We start from the raw sequence: 17,384 nt of genomic DNA on the forward strand, positions 1-17,384 counted from the left end.
AGTGATTTTAGTGAGCCAACACAAAATAAGACTGAAGTTATTGAATATTTTTTATAGGATCTTTGCACAAAGACCAGTGTTTTCAGTTCAGCTCCAAGGACGACTCATACTGAAATCTAAGTTGTAGCTTGTTGTCTACCGTTCTGCGGGAGGAATGAAACGTTGTTTTGTGTTTGAACAAGGTTTAGTACAGGATTTTTTTTTTGATTTGGGAAGCTCACATATGCTAACATCTGCTAAGGTTTGAACATCATCACTTCACATTCAGTCGTCCTGTATTCATCTGTTGCATTACGTTTGTAAAAACATTACAGGAGGTTGTCATCGTTGCTCAAACACTGTGCTCGTAAATTGTTTTTCCAACTCGCACACATCTATTTGAATTGCATATGTGACTGAATTAGATTCCCTACTGCAAATATCCTGCCGTGAGAATGTGAGATAGAAAAATCTGTTAAAAAACACTTCAGTTGATATAATGCGCCTTTCAACTTGGGCAAGAAATTCACAGGCAGAGATTTTTTTTGCCACATCCTTCCTGCGGCAGCTGCAACTGTATAGCTTTTCCCCGAGATTTTGTGTTTAACTTCCTCATATTTTTAAGTTGCTTCAACAGTCAGTCTGTTCTAAAGGTTGGTTTGCTGCTACAGTATTAAAATATACCTGCTTTTGCCGAAAAATGTAGACAACATGATGTCACCTATGATCTGCAAAACAATTAAAACAGCAAACAAATATGCACACAGCCTCCTTTGTGACTTTTAACTGTTAGTATTTAATTGGGTTTAATTGCTTGTGAAATAAACAATGATGGAGATGAGGAATTGCACACCTGTGGCTCATCAGTCCCTCCTACCTACCTTAACCTTTCTTAATTAAGTTTGATGTAACTTAGTTCTCGACTGTATGATCAGCATTTTGCTTGTGTCAGCAACGACTTGTTTTAAGATTATGTAAAGTTTGGTGTGAGCTCAGTGTTAAAAACATGCCGCTTTAGCAACAGATCAAATCCAGACAATACAATCAAGCATTGTTTTTCATCATAATCCCTCTTCCCAATAAAATAAATGCTTCGATAAGTTATCTGTGAGTCCTTTCAGGTGGCTGGGGCAATGTCATGATAAACCTAATTCTTAAAGTACGCATACAAGTAAACAAGCAACTCCGGCACAAGCTGTCTTGTTAACAGGCTTACCGGCTTCTCAAGGATTAAATAGTACATTCACTCCAAAGCAGACCGGCAAATAATTTGAAGTTGAGCCTGGAATATCTTCACTGACAAAACCTCATTTTAGACAGCTGAAACAAAACTGAACACAATGACACTCTTAACTTGGAGGTGGAAAAAGTGACAGCTGTAATGAGCTCAGTTGTTTTGTTTTTTTTATGCCTCTGTGCCAGCGGTCGCCATAGCTAGAGACTTCATGTTTTTGGGTTGTCCGTCTGTCCGTCCATACATACGTATGCCCCATTCTCATGAACATGACATCTCAAGAATGCCATGAGGTAATGTTTAATCAATTAAAAATAGAATAGTTCTGAGAGAATTGCGAATAATTATTTTTGCTTGAAATGCCCATCCTTAGTCAGCAATCATTTATGCCAACAAGAACTAAGAACACGGAAACGGCATGTCTATTTTAAACCAAGGCAAGTCCTGTGATGATTTTCTTAATAAGAAGAAGGGCGGTATGCATTTAGCTTTATATATATTGGTTGTACTTTGTTAAATAGTGTATACATGGTTGCCAATATACAAACCATTAAAACTCTCATTCTGTATGGTTCATTCTAATCTGTATTTAGACAGGAATTGACATTTTTCAACGAGAGAATAGATTATTTACACAGTGGTACTTTTATTGTATTTTAGCCATAAGTTAGTTACTGTATATTACAATTAGAGTTTATTCTTAAACTCATAGAAGGGAAAGCGAAGGATGTTGCACAGCTGCTGAAGATGTAGAGCAAAAACATCATTAAATAGTGTAATATTTTTGGTACATGCAGCTTAACAGAAACAATGATGTCCATGTCGCCAGCCCCTGCATTCCTCATATTGTTCCATCTTTAAAGTGATTTGTGAATTTTATATGTTAGCATTTGAGCTTGCTTGCTCGATCTATGTAAGTTCCTTCCACGGTTTGAGGTAACTGGCCTATAGGTGTGACTATGACTGGTTGGATGTGACTGACTCGTCATAAATACAGGGGTTATCTCCCCAGCCCAAAGTCGGCTGGGATGGGATCCAGCACCCTATTATCCAAGCTGATGAATGGATTAGCAGTTATACCATGGAACATGTACTCAGTCAGTAGAAGAAAGTAATACTTCTTTATTTTTCACTTTCAATCAATTAATGTATATGATATTATAAAACAGCACAGTATGAAAGCTATAACCTTCATTGAAAAATGTATATGAAAGTAATTAACGTTGTTAGATTTATCAGAATTTTATGTTTTCTGAGAAACTGGCGCAGAGTTTTATCCAGCTCAGATACAATATTTAATAAAAACAGGAAAAGAAACCAACCTACCCACATTGATACAAAATCCCATTTACGTGTGTTTAAATCTACATTTTGCTTCAGTATTACAGGAGCATTGATTGTCAGCACAACAGCAGAAATATTAGTTATTCAATTAGCAATAAAAGCTGGAAATTTGTGGTACATTAAGAGTTGGCAATATCTAAATGAAAGGAATTGGCATTACACATAAACATAAATATGTGCATGATGCAGGTCAACGTAGGTCTTATATTGTTCACCAAAGGGCTCCACAAGAGGAATTGGTGGGACATGATAAAGAGTCATATGATCAAATTCATGCCAGGAAAACTATCTAGCCATCATGTGTTTCTTAGTGTTTCTGTCAGGCCTCAAAAGAATAATGAAACATTTTGGGGCAAAAATACAGAACAGTAAACCATAGCTGGAGGCCAGAATTGCAAAGATTTCTACAACGACCACATACTTCCCAGGAGAGCTAACATAAGCAGGCACAAAGGCCACCCAAACAGCACAGAAAATCAGCATGCTGAAGGTGATCAGTTTGGCCTCGTTGAAGTTATCAGGGAGTTTCCGTGCAAGAAAGGCCAAGAGGAGGCAGGTGCAGGCCAGCAGGCCAATGTAACCCAAAAGCAGACAGAAGCCCACCACAGATTCCATGGCACACTCCACCGTGACCTTTGACCCTTGGAAACCCAGGTCACGTTGAGGCATGGGGGGGCTGAGGGACAGCCACACTGCACAGATGATAACCTGGATGAAAAGAAAACACATTTCAAAGTTATAAAGCTGCTAATAAAATATGAAGAAATACTTTATAATACAGCTTACGATGTCCAGTATCATTTTCTTGTATGAACCAGGTACTAAAATACATTTAAAATGAAATAGTTAAATGTTGTTAAGTATTTGTTCCTCGCAATTTTGTTTTGCTCCAATATACCTACAAATACAAGCAGCAACCAGTAAGTGATTATTATACCTCATGCATGCAATGAAATTACTGTAACATATAATATTAATGAATGTTTCCATTATTTAACCAATAAAAAATATACATACCTGTATACAGGTGAAGAAACAGACACTTCCTCTTTGTTGGCCCGGACCAAACCACTTCATCAAGGCTTCAGCACCGGGCCGAGCTGAGCGGAAAATAGCCAGAACCACTATTGTTTTTACCAGGAGGCAGGAAATACAAAGTACAAAGCTGATCCCAAAAGCAGCCTGCTGGAACCGGCAAGACCAGACTGATGGACGACCGATGAACACCAAGGTGCACAAGAAGCAGAGCTTCAGTGACACGAGAAGCAGGAAGCTCAGTTCGGAGTTGTTGGCTCGTACCTTGAGGTGGCAAAACAACAAAAGAAAGGAATATGACAGAAAGACAGCATACCATAAACTCTGTGATATTATGCCGGGTTCTCACCATTGGTGTTTGACGGTAGTGAAGAAAAACCACAAACACAGCTGTTGTGACAACAGCACCAGACACAGCTGCTGTGGTCAGAGTGATGCCCAAGGTCTCATTGAAGGATAGAAAGTCCAGCTGTCGAGGGATGCAGGCAGTTCTTTCAACATTGGACCAGAACTCAGATGGACACGGCTCACAGTGAAGGGAACCTAGACAGAGTGGATAGAGAGGAAACAGGGCTGAGAACAGGACCAGAACTCAGATGGGCAACGTTCATATTTCCTCACCAGTTTTATTGTTGATCTCCCCTTCAGCACACAGGATGCAGTCAAAACAGCAGACAGGTTCTCCTTTCCTGTTGGCCTTTCGGGTACCTGGGGGGCAGATCTCACTGCACACTGAAACAGGCACCTAAACAAAAAGCCATATGACTTCAACATGTGAATTGACATTATTTTCTGTCGCAATGTTCTTAAAAGCTTTGAAATAGTTGTTTGATCTGACTACCTGATTTGACCCTGTGCTCCACTGAATAGCTGATTCATTAAGGTGGAGGTCAAAACCATCAACGTGACCAATCAAGACAAGTTTCAGTGTCCCCTCGGGGGTTTTCTGCCAGTTCACAAGGTCGTACTTTGCAGGAATGTCGGCTCCATCAAAATAAAACATCTCCCCTTGTGGTGTGGTGATGTTCACTTTGTTCAGGTGCTGTGAGAGCTGAAAGCGGCAAATGTTGAAGAAACTGTTAACAAAAAAAATCAGTATCCAAAGTATAAATGTTTTTAAAAAACACATTGAATTAGTGAAAACTTGAACAACAATCGCTCTTGTTGGTGACACTGTGACAGTTGTGTTGCACCTCTGTGGGTTGGATGTGTTTTGGATAGGAGCAGGTGGAGCTGTTGTTTCCTGGAGGGCCTTCTGTGTTGGGGCAGGAGAGAAGGCTGTGAAGGGCGTGGGCTGCTGCATAAACTGCAAGGTACACGTTATACGCCACTCTTAGCTGGGAGGTGTCCGTAAAGGGACGCTGCACTCCCTCCATGGACTCTGTGCCACTACAGGGAGGGAGAGAAACTTTGTGAAGGAACCCCTTTACAGGCACTGAGGTAGAAACATTTGACGGATCGTCAGACAGTGTCCTGAGGGGTGAAGAGCGATATGCAAAGAGCGAACTGTCCCCATAACTGCATCCAAACTCTTTCTCCCAGAATTCTCTCAAGAATTCATCATAAGGATGAGAAATGGGGTTCAAACTTCTGAGATAGTTGCCAAATCCAGGTATTGTTGAACTTCGAATGGCCACACCAACAACACCAGTTGCCACATTGGAGATGGTGAGATCGTGGAGAAGATCATCACTGGTGCTCCAAGCCTCACTGGCCAGAAACTGTTTGTCAGTCACCTACAGTGAGAGGACACTGAAATAAAGAAGACTTACAAGAAAAACACCTGCCATCATGTTTCTACACCATTTGCTCACATTTCTCTCAGCCAGTTCCTGAAATAGTCTTTTCACATCTGTATACCAGCAAAAGATGACAATCACTCTTGCAGTCGAAGCCTGAATTGTGAGTGCTGCACGTTTGGCATCATTCACAATAGTTTCTCTGCCGACAGTCTCTATGAATTCCAAACATACTCCTTTACCCTCAATCTCTTCCTGAAATACCTGAAATATGGAGGCCAAAACAACAAATATGTTCATGTTATTTCTTCGTAAAAGAGAGACATGACAGACTTTAACAGACATTTAACCGTACAGTAACAAGATATATACCTGCATCGCAAATTGACCATAATCATTGTTTTCAACCATAGCTCCAATCCAAGTCCAGTGGAGACGTATGGCCAGTTGTGCGATGGCTCGAGCTTGATAAACATCACTGGGGATTGTTCTGAAGAAGTTGGGAAATTTGGACCTATCACTAAGACAGGGGCAGCTTGAAAAATAACTGATCTGAGGGCAAAAAACAAATATTATTTTTACAGTTTTTGAAGCAATAATAAAATGTTTATTTTCTTTAAAAACTTAAACCAATGGATCAGCCTCCTAACGTAGTATTAAAAGTCTCATCAGAGATTTATATTTCTTCAGGTAAAGAAACTCACAAGGGGTACAGAAAGAGGCCCCAGGATTCTGGACAGCATTATGCTTGTTGTAGATGCAGCACCACCAATGAGCAAAGGAACAGGCTGACCACCTGATGATTAAACAAATAATTATATACAAACATTTTTTTTCATGCTGCAGTGAAAATCAGTTGTTTTCTCTCTGATGTAACAAATGTTAATTGCTCATATCTGATATCAAGTCAAACCTGCTGTGTCTCCAGGTTGTCGGTAAGTTGCAGAATGAAGCATAGAGGCTTGTAGGTTGCAGCTGTGTGCGTCTCCTCCGACCAGGGATAGAGGTCCTTGCAGAGCCCAGGGGTATCGAGCACAGCTATTAAGTATACGGTAACCTAGCTTCACTCCCGGCAGCAGGGTGCTGTTACGATTGATTTCCTCCACCGCAAACACCATAGCATACATGAACTTTAATGACTCTAGATCTAAACTGAGACCACAGGAGGAGAAACACATAGTGTATTGAATAACCTGTGAAAGGTTATGTGAGTAAAAGTCATAATATGATATTATATCATATAATACCATTAAAAAAAAACACTTTACATATTGTAACAAAAGTGCACATTGTGATTAGGTTTTACCTGGTACAAGGTTCATAATGTGGCATCTTGGTGAAGTCTTGTTCTCCAACTGAAGGTAAATAATAAAGATTAAAAAATCCGCCGATAATCACATCTCCATCTTGGAAGAGGCTCTTGTTGTCCGGTGCAGCCCACTGGGTGCACACTGTTGCCTGAACCATCTCCAGTCCTATCCGTCTGCCGACTCCACTGAGAAGCAGCAGGGAGAGCCACTGAGAAAGGAGCCGGGAAAACCAAGACATGGAAGCAGCTCTGCTGGACAGTTAACACATACAGGAACATCAAAAAATGTATTAATTGCAATAAATTCTGTCAGTTTCAAATACAATTCAACACAAAAATACTTCATCAAGCCTGACTGCAGAGTACATTAAATGCATTCTACATTTCTAAATATAACATTATAGCCTCATCTTAGTTACCTTCAAAAAGAAAAACTAATAAAAACAAACATCTTTCACTTGGTTAAAAATCTTCAATGATAAGTTTAAGTCTGAAAATGGTATCCTGACTAACACATACCTCCCTCCCTCCCTGTATGTGAGGTGTTGAGGTGAGGTTTTATAACAGGGGTAAAGCCTTTTGCAAGGAGGTGAAAGTGATGACCGAAGCAGCAGACGCCTGTTTTTTCTTGTGTGTGTGTGTGTGTGTGTGTGTGTGTGTGTGTGTGTGTGTGTGTGTGTGCGCGTTAATCGCGTGTGTGTGTTAATCGTCCTGACTGCGCACCTTCCCAGTGGAGTTGGACTACAGAAGCCAGAACCTGTAATACACCCATCAGTCCACTAGAGGGTACCATGTTAGTGTCACATTTTGCCACACTTCCGTGTGAAAATAAGGAGCCTCACATTTGGAGATTCAGGAAAAGATCATGGTTTGGGTTAAAATAAGTAAATTTTACATAAGTAACATTATGTACAGCAGGTAAGTGACCTAACAAATGGAAGTTAATTACATTGAGTCATGTATATAACTTACTTATGTTATATAAAAGAAATCCACGTTGACTTCTTAAACACTTAACACCAGTCACACTAATGAAAATCCTGTGTTACTTTCAACCAACAACCCCTAACCTACTCCTTACAACAACTTTCTCTTTGTACTTCAGACATGACCTCTTTCTTAGACCCTCATCATGCATGCATCTACGTTTTACACTTTAGCGACACTAAACATTAACATGGTATTCTCCAGTGGACTGACGCGTGCATGACACCGAGCTGGATATTTTTTGTTATAATTTTAGAGAAAAACGTCTTCCAATTCTTTAAACCTTTCAGTTTGTTGCCCTTCTTCAAAATACAATTATTCTTGTAAAAAGGTTGAGATCCAACACCACAGACGCGATACTGTATTATCTCATTTAAATTAACTATGGTAACTGAGATACTGCGCCTCAGGATAAGGAAGTGAAGAGGTTTGACTGCTTACGGCTTATCCTCATTATCTGAAAAGTGACAATCAAAGATAAAAGCAATCTGGGTTTTTTTCTTTGATTTCCAAAGACTTTTACTATAATTGATCTGTTAAACTTACTAAAGTGTGGCCGTCTAGGTTGGACCCAGGTTGGGGAATTGTATGCCCAGAGCAACAGGTGTGCTGTTTGCCATCTCTATTGCAGTTTTTTTTATTAGCAATTACATCCCATTATGTGTAAGGTCGCATATAGGGGAAAGAAGAGGCTTAAAATGAATTGATTTTGAGATTGAGCTTGATTAATTTTATCTTTCGAATAAAAAAGGAAATAGACATGCCATTTGTCGAAATCAAATATTACAGTATTTTATTGCATTGGTAGGAAAATGCTCACAATTCTCTAGTGAGCAACAATACAAAGAAAAAAGGATGGTGTAATACTGAAACAATAATTTTCAAAAAAAACTGCAGCTCTGCCGCCCTGCCCTCGTCAGCCTGGCCCTGTGTAGTTGTCACTCTGTTTGTTCAGTTCATTAAGGTATACAAAATGAAATAACCCGAACCAACAAGAGATTATTTTTGCAATCTGTATCAAAGCAATTATAAAAATAATAATAATTTTAAAAAATCTGCAATCACATTTTTTTTTATTCTACAGGTCATAGAGAGCAACACGTCCAAGCACAGACGTTTATGTACTGTACTGCACCCAATACAAACAAGCATATGTCCTTCTGTTGTATCCAATACAATTGTATGTTCTGTGCAAATGTGGTTGGGCAATGCAACATCTATTATATAAACTGGTGCATAGTCATGCTTGACATGTTCACATGTAACATGCACAAACATACATTCTCAACTAAACTGAAAAATCATGTCAGGAGTATTTGCACACAATACAAATAACAAAATACCACTGAAAAGAGAAGGAAGACTTACAGTTGATATTTGAAAAGATGAATCCATCTATTGAAAGTAGTTGTTGGATTATACTACACAATCAAATGATTCAAAGAAAGACATTCCCTCTGCTTAAAAGCCAATTCGTTTTTTTGGGGGGGGGGGTTTTGGCTTCATAGTCAATGTACGTTGTTTGGACAGAACATCACAGAGACAACGTTAACAAGTATCTGTACAATCCGTTAAGGAAGCCATTGGGTGGGACTCAAAGTTCCCAAGTACATTTACACATCAAGCAGAATATAGACAATACACAGCCAACTAGAAAGACCATTCACTATTGAATAGTGGACATGTCATACAGGAAATTCATGCTGTCAGATCCAGGCATGGATTATATGTAATGTTTCATTTATATTGTACAGACTATAACTCTTTCCAGAAATAGCCCACAATAACATTATTTAACTGTTATGAGGGAAACCTCTTGGTTAATGAACATAGGAACAAACAATGGCAAGTCTTTACTCCCTTGATCCTCTGGTTTTTGGTATAATCCAATTTGATCAAGAATCACTGCCTGAGTCTTAATTTCATGCTATGTTAGGGTTAGAGCTACAATCTCAGTAGAAAGTAGACCTCGGGCTCGGATGCTGAGTGGGAAGTGTTTGCAGGTGGGAGAGAGTCGTCAGTATAGTATCGATCTCCATAATGATCTCCGTTTCCATAAAGTAATGATGTGCAAGCTCCTTCAGGAAGTCCCCTGTCCTCCAGCTGACCAAGGTAGCCTGCTATGTATGAACCAGTAGAGTGTCTGTTAGTTTGTGGATTCTGTGAGGCTGGTTTATTCCTCAATACCACCCCACCAATGCTGGCAGTGTTATTGATCACCACTCCTGCCCGTGTTTTTAGAGCTTCTTGCTGTCTTTCGCGGGCACGGCTATTGATATGGCGCACTCGGCTTTGGCTCCGAGAGGATAGGCGACGGGTAAGAAGTGGAGGGGAATCATCTATATCCCTGGGAACAACAGGGGCTGTACTAGTTTCCTGTGGCTGTGACAGTGGGGATTTGGCTTTCTGATGCAACTGAGGAGACTGGGGCCTAACTTTGTCACTGTCATCCCCCTCCAGGCTGACCAGCTTGCGCAGCTGTTCTGTGAGTGGATCACAAGACTGTGGTTGGAAAGTTACTCCCCCCATGGTGCCCATCTTCTTTTGCTTCCTCATATTGGGAGTGATGAAACTTCGACTGATAATGTGGTATTTGCTCTGAAAGTTACATGATATGTCTTCAGAGGTTAGGTCTCCCAGGGACTTGGACTTACATGGGCTAGAGTTGGTGGAGTCTATGGTCGGAGATTGGGGATGAGTTGATAAAGGCCCTGAATCTGAGTGAAGAGAAACTGTGGTTTCAGCCTGTGGCTGGTGTTGAGTATTAATGAGGGAAACCTTTTGGCTCCATGACTGTTTCAGGTCATGCGATTGTGTTGGACTTTGGCTATGTGACTGAGTGTTCCCAGAAGTTGAAAACTCTGATGAGGCCATGATACAGCCAGAGTTTAACTGGCTGTACATTGCTTCACAGTCTGAAGAGGGGGAATACAGGTCTCTGTCTCGACAGATGTTTACAGATGCAGCAGATTGACCAGGGAGGCTTTCGTAAGAGGAGAAACCATTGCGGAAGCACCCCACTTGCTCCCTTGCCATCTGTTTATACCCTCGCCTGTCATGATGCGATCTGTTTAGGATGTGGCTGCCACAATAGCCTCTTTGTTGTGTGTAGGAACTGCTCAAGTCTCTGCTGTTGTTAAGGGCCTTACAATTGCTCTGAGGTATAGGGTAGCTGTTCTGACGCAACGGACTGGGGTTGGAGGGTCGAGAGTTGACATGTCTATGGTGGAGTGGAGCCTGGGTGTTGTCCTGGTGTGGATGGTGATTAGACAGCTGATAAGAAGGTTTATTCATCGGGGAATGACACTGTGAAAAGGCTACAGGAGATGAATGCGACGGGTATTGTTGTTGAGGATCACGATAAGACATGGGTTGTTTTTGTTGGGGGTGGCTGGGGGTGGACTCGTGGTTTTGGTAAATAGCATGGCGTTTGGTTGGACTTATAAGCCCGTCCCATTTGCTGCTATATCTCTGTGAAGTCAGCATCATCTCCAATGGATCCTCATCAACGTTTAGCTCCACTCCTGCAAAAACCTTTCCAGCTGAATCATGGAGAAACTGGAAACAGTCGTTTGCAGGGGAGCTCATGTACTTTCCAGAGGTACCCCGCGCTGTGTCACACACTGGTGCGGGGAGATCGCTCACCTCTTCATATACCCTCTCCTCTGTCTCCTCAATTTCTTCCCTTTTGCCTCTCTTTCTGTGCACATCATCCCAGCCCACATTGTGTCCTTTCCCTAAACCCTGAACCACCTTTTCTGGAGAGGACCCCAAACAGCTTGAGCATGCGCTCTCTGTAGGGTCTGCCTGAACATGGACCGTCTGTTTCCTCAGGTTGTAAACTGATACAGGCAACAGCACCTCCTCGTCCAGAATGGTGTACACCTCCTCCAGGTCTGCAGTCTCTGGGCTGGAGATGAGGGCTGGAGCAGGTTTATTTGCTTGGAAAATCTTGCGGGGTGAACAGATATCACGATTTAAATGATTTGTTTTTTGAGCCACCCTTTGGGGACTTATCATGTGTTTCTTATTAGGAGATGCTGTCTTGGTCTTTCGAGGAGAGCTTAACTCTTCCAGGATTTTAGGGGTGGTAGGCCTGAGGTTTGAGTGACCAGAAGGGGTTACATCTGGAGATAGTGTTGTAAAATCACTTTGGTCAACTGTGCTTTCAAACTGACCAATCAGGGCAGAAATAGAGCCACATGTGTCTTGCTCATTGCCTAAGGACACAGCATCAATGAGCCTGGAGATGGCGCTGTCATGCACAGAGCTGGGACTCTTCAGATCACAGTCCATACTGACAGGGGAGAGAGGGGCCACAGAGGAGGGAGCAGAGGAGGAGGAAGAGGAGACTGAAGGTGCAACTGTGAATGTTGTGCTATTTGAAGATGTCTCTGGTTTATTTGATCTCATCTGGCTATTTGTTAATGGTGAGCCAAAGCAGTTTTTCTCTCTTCCTGTGGAGATGGTGTTTGATTTGGTGACTTCTGACTGGTAATTGACATATTCTTCTTCCTTTCTTACTTCTCCACCTCCAATAACCAGATAAGAAGCCTCCTCTGATTGGTAAAATTCTTTACTTCTGTACGTCTTGGAGGGCGGAGAGAGGCTTGATTCAATGGAGAATGATGATTCGATGATAATGTCCACAGAGGAAGACCTGGGCCTGTTGAAGGGACAACCTCCTGTGGACACAGACAGTTAAAGAAAAAATGTAATACCAATATACTATAGTTGATGTACGTTGTAGAACACCAAGCCAACCAACAAATAAATGACAACAAGTAACAGTCCAGCCAATACAAGGCAATAGCAATACACAGACAAATGGATCACCAAGGACAACTGTGAAAGGGGAAGCTGGAAAATGGGGCTGTGGAAGTTTAAAAAAAAAGGAAAGAGTCCATGTTTGCAAATATCAGATTAGGACAGAGATGGTCAAATGGGATTGGGATCAAATGACACAGCAATATATCTCTCAGACCACTTTTGAACAAAATACACTGGGTGGACGCAATACTGATATGTTTTTGAACGATGCAACCTTCAGACAATAGGTATTTTAGATTACCTGCAGGAATATCCTAGTCAGTTCTCTACTATAAAGAAACACAACAAATGAAGATGGGACAGAAAAGGCACGTTAAGGTATCATGGAGAGTAGGCTGTAGTCTGTCAGTGCACATGGTTACTGTACATGAGTTTTAGATAGTTGTAGCAGGAAGTAAAGCAAGTGAGAGAAATTAGAAAACATTTTGCATTAAATCAACGTGCAAAGCAATTCAGGTAAATGCAAAACTCAAATTTAAGTCAATTCCAAGCATTTTATCACAAACAATGTAGTACTTTACTCATATTTTGTTATGAAATGACTTGAATAATACAACATAGCTATTACTAATAGTGACTCTATTATTACTACATAGATTTATGTGACTTTGATAGTGTTGGTGTTAGATAATGTATCACAAATCTTACAAATATCTAATGGGAAATTCAACTAGAATGGATGTAATTTAAGTTTAATTTGCATAATTCCAAAGTATAATTTTTTTTTTTTTTTTCTTTGAATGGGATGAGAAGAAAATACCCACCAATGATGGTGTCTGCTCCCATATCATGCTGTTCCTTGTCTGGGGAGCAGAGGGACAGCTGCCCTTGCAGAAGCCTGTCTAAAGGCATGGAGATAGGTCTGTGGATCAGTGGGGCTCGGGGCTGGAGACGCTTCTCCACCCTTCCTTCTTTCCCTGACATGCCCTCTCCTCCGGCCCATGCACCTGTGCCATTCTTTTGGTCTGATATCGAAGCCACTGACTCTGATAAAGCCATCTTGTTCTTCTTGCGTCCCTTCGCGGGGGCACTGGCTGTTCGTCGCAGGAGGTGGTCACTGATGGAGCGTTTTCGAAGACCGCCGGAGTTTGTGTCCACACAGGACTTGGAAGAACGATTAAACAAACCCCGTATACCTCGCAGATGATGACCCTGGGGAAAGGGAGGAATCAAACAGGAAGGAAAGAAGATTAGGAAAATATATCAGTAAATAGGAAATTCCCTTTACATAAACACAAGCCGGGTTGCACTTCTGACACACTGAATACAACTTTTCACACATTACAGTTTGTAGTCAAGGTATTAATTTTCATGGAAACAATGAAAAGATATGCCATGTACTAAACTTGATTTGCAGCAAATACAACAGAATGTTTGTATAAACATGGCCTGTAGATGGCACCCTTACTCCTTAAGCTACCACAGCAAACAAAATGCAAGAAGCTGTTGTTTGGTTGTGCAGGCATGCTTGCACTGTCTTTGTTGACAGTGGAAAAAAACACCCATTGAAAAAAAAGAATTCAGAATGAAAACTAACCTTGTAAGCAAACTGTATGACCCAGTGGTTTAATATCACACACAAACAAGTCATTGACGATATGGCTGAACACAAATTTTACATTTGCATCATGCATTGCTTTTTCGTGCAGCACCACAACGAGCCTCAGGCATAAGTATACCTTGTTTGATCCTAGAAAGTGCATTATGGTAAAGCTGGGGTTCAGGACTAGAGGGCTCCACTAGAAAGACAAATAATTGAAGGAAGAGAGCCTCAATTGATGGATGTATTGGGAACATTAAAAACATTATTTTTCTGTTTACCTCCAAAATCTAATCTCAGTTGACAAAAGAAGCTAACAGGGGGATGCAACAGGAAACAGCAGGACTATAAAGCACTCACCTTCCCATAGACATCATGCACTGACACATGCACAAAGATGGAAGCCTCAGTCAGTCCTTCTAAGTAAACATGTCTGTAACCTGTTGTCAGAGATGAAAGAAAGAAAACGTATGAGCTAAAGAATTGGTCCAGTCATCACAATGGTTATTCTGTAGACGATTCCTCAGGAGAGGGCATCAGGTTCAGGGATAACTCTCATGGATGTCGATAACAAAATTAACCTGCCAAGCCAATTATATAGTGAAAGCCAAGGACTTTCACCATACAAATCAATCAAATAATGGTTCACCACACACATGATAATGTGCCACATAACCATAACACTGACAAAGCCATAGGGTAAATTATTTTCAAGTGTGAGTGTGTGTGTCTATTTGTGTTAAGTAGCAGTACTGTAGTGATTATAACTTGCAATGACAAACTGTGCCCCCTTGTAAGTTCATGTCATTCATACACAAAAGAGTTGAAGCTGAAAACACAGAAATTCTGCACAGACCAGGCATCAGGCTGCTGAAGGCAACAGTCCGTTGACCAATAAAGTCCCGGCCAATGGGGTCATGGTCCCAGACAAGGAAACGCACCAGTGCCACCTCAGCCATGTGAAGTGTAAAGGACAGAGTCTCCTCCCATACTGGGTTAAAACCTGAGGAAAATACACACATATATGATGATGATGATTAGTCTCTATATCATCAGTATCTTATTCTGTTTTTAAAGCAGAAAGATGGAGTTGGTCATAGTGGCGTGTCAAATGATGTATTTCAGGGATCAATGATCTGCACACTAATCTTATAAAACTGTTGCGCTACCAGGGTTTCATAACCTTTGCTAGAGGAAGTTTTCTTCCACCCACCTCACACCCCCACCCCTCTGCTGCGTATCCTCCTCCATTAAGACACGTTAGGTGTGAAACCTGCAGATCACTCCGTTTTGCTTCCTTTGTGCCTCAAATTTATTAATCTGACTTTTGATCCCAGCAGTGCTCCACAGCATCTGTGGCTACGGCATTGTTTCATCTCTGCTCTGTTTTTTTGTTGTTTTTTTAAATAATGTCAGAAGGTCACAGAGGTGAAAATACCTCTGATTGTATTTACTTTTGTTTGTGTGCCACATGTAGTGTAGTATAGTGGTTCTCTGCTGGTGGGTTTCCAACCCAAAACATGAGTCACAGGGTCACGCTGGGTAGGCTGTGGATGTTTGTGGAGAAAAAAGGTTTAGAAGAAACCCTCACATTTTTATTTAGAAGTATACAAAACTTCAGTTGTGTGGTTTTTTTTGTTTTTTTTCTCAAGGACATGCATGTCAACAGTAGTTAGCTCACATTCAAGCATTTGTAAACATGGCGAAATGCAAACGACAGTGACTTCATTAAATATGGGTTTTCTGAAAAACAAAACAAAGCCTCAGTGCGTTTTGTGCAGGAATGGTTGGCACGTCACAGCATTAATGTAAAGTGACGTGATATTGTGGTATTTTTAAAATTGGTGTGTATGTGTGTGTGTATCTAACCATTGTCATCAACAACTCGTGTCTGCTCCTTGCAGCAATCAATTGGCAAACCGATGATCTCCACTTCCACAAACGGATCAATAATCTGATAGAACAGAGGGAAATACAATACATTTTATTTCATTTCATGACAGTGATAGCCACTGATGCTCAGAGCAAGTTGAGCATCTGTAAATAATGCAGTATAACGGTGCATTGGTGTGTGTGAATGACAGTGTGTGAGAGAGAACAAATGGAGACTGTGAGTTCCCAGTGGATGTGCTCTGCTGTGTTTTCACCTCTCCACGGTCCCCCAACATGGAGTCTGGTGGTTTTGGTAGCTGCTGTCCACTAATGATCTTGAGAATGAGCTGCTTCTTGGGGTAAGCTGGAAGTGGGTCATCACTGAATGGATTGAAGGAGCCTGGCGGGAATAAAAGACAGCAGAACAACAACTTTGATTGATATCATCAGTGAATCCTGATATCCACAGCCTCTCTCACTGTTGTTTCCACACAACACACGTTCTGTACGTTCTCAGTAAGCAGAAGTAAGCAGAATTACTTACTATAATGTTATTCCTGAGGCCATATCTTATTATTATTATTTGATAGCTACAATTACAACAAAATAGAATAATTTGCACATTGTTTTTTGTTTGTTTGACCAAACAATGATTTGTAGGTGTTTAGTCATACTTGTCTGTGTTCATGCGGTTTGTAAGTTGCCATACCTTTACACATTGGAGGAGGCTTGAGGACATAGCCACTACCTCCATTCACCATGAATTTGGCTCTGTTGAGCTGCATCATCCTCCCGTCTGTCTGGTAGTTGAGGGCCACTGAAGAAAATAAGAAACAACTTTTAATTTACAACAAAATGTCACTGAAGTTCCATCCAGATTTGACATGAATTCATCCAGTTATCACCAAAGTCTTTTGTAAGCCCCTCTGTGTTTTGATTTCTTAGAAAATAAGACACCAATATGGCCTTCAGAATTTACCAGAAATAAAATTCAATTGAGGTGGCACAGTGGTGCAGTGATTAGCATTGTTGCCTCACAGCAAAAAGGTTCTGGGTTCAAATCCGGGCCTAGGCCTTTCTGTGTGGAGTTTGCATGTTCTCCCTGTGCCTGCATAGGTTCTCTTCGGGTACTCCAGCTTCCTCCCAACATCCAAAGACATGCACCTCAATTTAATTGGTGCAATTTAATTTTAAATTGCCCTTAGGGGTGAATGAGAGTGTGAATGGTCTTTGTTTCTGGCTCCAGCCCCCCTGTGACCCTGTTCAGGATAAAGTAGGTATAGATAATGGACGGAAAATTCAATTGGCTTGGGTACATATTAGATTCCTTGCATTTTGATTTACTTCTGAACAGATACAAATATTCAATTCCAACTCTTTTCATTTTTTCCACATCTTATCATTTATTTACTTTTATATTCTTCCCTTAATATCAGTAAATCCTGTTCTGACCGTAATCCTGCAACAAGCTCACACAATATGCAAACATACAGAAGCTGCTCACAGCCTCCATAC

General features: G+C 41.0%; 2 protein-coding genes across 3 annotated transcripts in view; both read right to left on the bottom strand.

The window, feature by feature from the left end:
* Window positions 1-2,323: 2,323 nt before the first annotated feature.
* LOC138197442 (extracellular calcium-sensing receptor-like) lies at window positions 2,324-6,854 on the bottom strand. The gene is made up of 11 exons (XM_069148280.1): window positions 6,638-6,854; window positions 6,245-6,483; window positions 6,036-6,127; window positions 5,704-5,883; window positions 5,407-5,595; window positions 4,786-5,328; window positions 4,434-4,643; window positions 4,214-4,337; window positions 3,942-4,135; window positions 3,575-3,856; window positions 2,324-3,265 (listed from the first exon to the last, which is right to left on the bottom strand). Exons 1-11 carry the CDS (start codon window positions 6,796-6,798, stop codon window positions 2,843-2,845), a joined length of 2,637 nt encoding a protein of 878 aa, XP_069004381.1. The 5' UTR covers window positions 6,799-6,854; the 3' UTR covers window positions 2,324-2,842.
* Window positions 6,855-8,399: 1,545 nt separating this feature from the next.
* The window catches only part of plch1 (phospholipase C, eta 1), a 50,540-nt gene continuing 41,555 nt past the window's right edge, over window positions 8,400-17,384 (bottom strand). The window contains exons 16-23 of one of the 2 annotated variants that reach the window (XM_069148284.1): window positions 16,579-16,686; window positions 16,145-16,269; window positions 15,867-15,951; window positions 14,854-15,000; window positions 14,358-14,437; window positions 14,137-14,196; window positions 13,222-13,609; window positions 8,400-12,312 (exon numbers count right to left, since the gene is read on the bottom strand). In XM_069148284.1, the coding sequence (XP_069004385.1) occupies window positions 9,572-12,312; window positions 13,222-13,609; window positions 14,137-14,196; window positions 14,358-14,437; window positions 14,854-15,000; window positions 15,867-15,951; window positions 16,145-16,269; window positions 16,579-16,686 (3,734 nt within the window). In that variant the 3' untranslated portion in view covers window positions 8,400-9,571. The remainder of the gene's footprint in view (window positions 12,313-13,221; window positions 13,610-14,136; window positions 14,197-14,357; window positions 14,438-14,853; window positions 15,001-15,866; window positions 15,952-16,144; window positions 16,270-16,578; window positions 16,687-17,384) is intronic. The other variant, XM_069148285.1, reaches the window with a different exon arrangement.

This window comes from Embiotoca jacksoni, unplaced genomic scaffold (genome assembly GCF_022577435.1).
Source record: "Embiotoca jacksoni isolate LCO1_2020_lvr unplaced genomic scaffold, fEmbJac1.0.p SCAF_14, whole genome shotgun sequence".
In the NCBI taxonomy this organism is placed as follows: Eukaryota; Metazoa; Chordata; class Actinopteri; family Embiotocidae; genus Embiotoca; species Embiotoca jacksoni.

Coding starts and splice junctions, on each gene's coding strand:
- LOC138197442 (XM_069148280.1), bottom strand. CDS start 6,798: ATGGTTCAGGCAACAGTGTGCACCCAGTGGGCTGCACCGGACAACAAG. Junction 5,884..6,035: donor GGCCTCTTTCTGTACCCCTT/GTGAGTTTCTTT, acceptor TTTTGCCCTCAG/ATCAGTTATTTTTCAAGCTG. Junction 3,857..3,941: donor ACTACCGTCAAACACCAATG/GTGAGAACCCGG, acceptor TGCCACCTCAAG/GTACGAGCCAACAACTCCGA.